At 27.9% G+C, this 2,780-nt stretch overlaps 1 protein-coding gene across 1 annotated transcript; it reads right to left on the bottom strand.

The window, feature by feature from the left end:
* Positions 1-2,143: 2,143 nt before the first annotated feature.
* Positions 2,144-2,560, bottom strand: LOC131625952 (uncharacterized). Its single transcript, XM_058896791.1, has one exon. The coding sequence runs from the start codon at positions 2,558-2,560 to the stop codon at positions 2,144-2,146; it is 417 nt and encodes a 138-aa protein (XP_058752774.1).
* Positions 2,561-2,780: the final 220 nt, after the last annotated feature.

Raw genomic sequence — 2,780 nt, forward strand, 5'->3', positions numbered from 1 at the left:
ATGAAATGTTTTTCGTGCATTTTCTTTAACTTAAATGGACATTACTAATAATCATGAACTTTTTATGTGCTTGATGATTTATTGATGAGCTGGAAGTCCCAAATTCATTTTAGCTATAACCTAGGGGTCACATTAGAAGAAATCAAAAGTAATATACTTTGCTTAGAACAAAAAATACATTCTAGGTTAAAACTATTTAGATTGCACTGGATTTGAAATTTAAATTGCACCCAACCACATTCCATATATTCATTAATAATTTTTCTTACAATATTATTAAGCTTTTATGTTTCAATCTTTCATGTTATAAAAGGTTTAAACTATTTAGTAAAAATGGTTGGTTTTTTTAATCTAAAATGCTTACTAGATATGCTAGAGGGAAAAATACAACACATTGATATATTTGAAAAAAAGATATAAATTGATTTAAGGTGAGCACAAACTTTAGAAGATATTAATTGATAAAATCATTTTAGAAGAACTATGGTTGAAATTGTCAAATTTATTTATATTGTGATTATTTTTATTTCTATATTGCTAGTGCCATCCAACCATGGAAGTAACAGTAATCCATAACATTTACAAATTTTTTGTTGTTAATTTGTACATAACGGTTTATCATATATAATCTTAACTTTATTCAAATTTTTCAATATAGGAGTTGCTAAATGTGTACACGATGGTGATTGCTTTACTCATCTCTGCCGGCCACCAAGGATAGTGAAGTGTGATAACAAAAAATGTAGTTGTGTTAAAGTAATCTCTATCTTTCATTAAGTTTTCATATGATTTTACATTCATTACGTTTCTATACGATTTTCCTTTAGTTTCTTATCTAAAAGAGTATACAAATACTCTTCAAGAATATTTTAATAACGATAATATAGTTATTACATTGTCATATTATAATTTGTTTTTTTTTTTCTTTTAAAAAACAATGGTTTGGGCTGAATTACACTATTAGAAAATTCACTTCAAGTGACCGGTTTATCGACCGAAAAATTTCGGTTACTATAGTGATCGAGTTAGCCACCAGAATTTGATATTCGTGAGCCAGTTTTAAGAGGTCATTGAATGGTCACAAAAATAAATGAGCCGCCGATTAAAAGATTAAAATTTTGTGACCGCTTGTATGGTGACAAAAAATGTTTTTATATTCAACTTAATTTATATATAAAAATTAGAGACCGAAATTTCGGTCACTAACATTTTTTATTTTCTTCTTTTATTTTTAATCCTCTTTATTATATTATTATTTCATTTTCATTTTTTAAAAAAATTTTAATTCTCTTTCAATTTTTAATTTTTACTAAAAATTTTATTTTTTTATTGTTTTAACAAATTATATATATATATATATATATATATATATATATATATATATATATATATATATATATATATATATATATATATATATATATATATATATATTTATTTATTTATATTTAAATATAAATTATAATAACAGATGTTAAGTGGTGTAGTGACAATGTCTTAATAAAAAACGTGGAGGTCATCAGTTGGATTCCTTCGTATAATAACTTTTAATTTTATATTACTAAAATCGGTCACTAAATTCAGTTATAATTTTGGTCATTAAAATTGTCGCAAAAGCTTATCGACTAGTACTTTTTCAACCGCAAATTAATGGTTGCTAAATCCGTTACAAATTATATTATTTTAGTGACCAATTTTTAAGTTTTTTTATCTTTAATTTGATCACTAAAAACAAATTTTCTAACAGTAATTATATATAAATCGTGTTCCTCTCTTAATTTCAAAATATCCTCGTAGTTCTCAATTGGGCGTGTTTCATATTCATTACAATCTTATCATCTATTAGAATATCTATAAATAGTTGTTAAAAAATAATATTTTTTAATTCTGAGCCTATAAGTTTATGTATTTTTTTTTTTGGAAATGATTAATACTTTATTCAAAACCAAAAACGATACAAATGCAAGGCGATCATAAAATCCAGCCAACAAGCAAACAAAGGAACCTAAGGCATCATTAACTTAGCAACATGTTGTCTAAGTTTATGATTCATCCAACATCTATACAAAACCATATCTACTATCTTAGGTCCTATGGTACTATTTTCAATGTGGCTACCAAAAGCATACTTGTTCCTATATAATCAGGTCTCATAGACAATCTCTGTAAAAGCACATTTTAAAATGGCTAGTTTAGAGCCCTTCCCTTTACTTCTGTCTAACATCCATCGCATTTCCTCATTCCAGCCTCTCGGAGTATGGTTGATTTGTAGCCAATCCAGTACATATTTCCAAATAACTCTAGTCTTCACACACTCAAACATCAGATGAGTTAAAGTTTCAGTAGCATTACAGAAACAACAGCATATTGAGTTTAAGAGTCCAAACCTGTGCAGCCTCTCCTTTGTGGCTAGGCGATTGTGGCAAGCCACCCACATAATAAATTTCGCTTTAAGCCTTGCTAGGTTCTTAAAGAAAAGACTCTTCCATTGCACATCTTCCACAGAAACCTGGAGCTCTCTGTACACATCCCTGGACTTGAATTTTTCCTGTTGACGCATCCTATGCCAAGTAGATATACTATCTACACTATCTCTTTCTTTTAGAATTGTTCTGAGAATCCATTAGCAAGAAGTCTTTATTGGAACACTCATGGGTTCTATATTTTTCATATAGTAACAGTGAATCCACTTGATCCAAAGACTGTCAGCTTTGATGCATATATTCCATAACATTTTCAGAAAATTTACTCTCCTCCATATGTCCAGGTTGATGACATTC

Source organism: Vicia villosa, unplaced genomic scaffold, assembly GCF_029867415.1.
Source record: "Vicia villosa cultivar HV-30 ecotype Madison, WI unplaced genomic scaffold, Vvil1.0 ctg.000252F_1_1, whole genome shotgun sequence".
NCBI classification, from domain to species: domain Eukaryota; kingdom Viridiplantae; phylum Streptophyta; class Magnoliopsida; order Fabales; family Fabaceae; genus Vicia; species Vicia villosa.

What these genes read in the sequence shown, in the direction of transcription:
- LOC131625952 (XM_058896791.1), bottom strand. Translation starts at nt 2,560, where the DNA reads ATGCGTCAACAGGAAAAATTCAAGTCCAGGGATGTGTACAGAGAGCTC.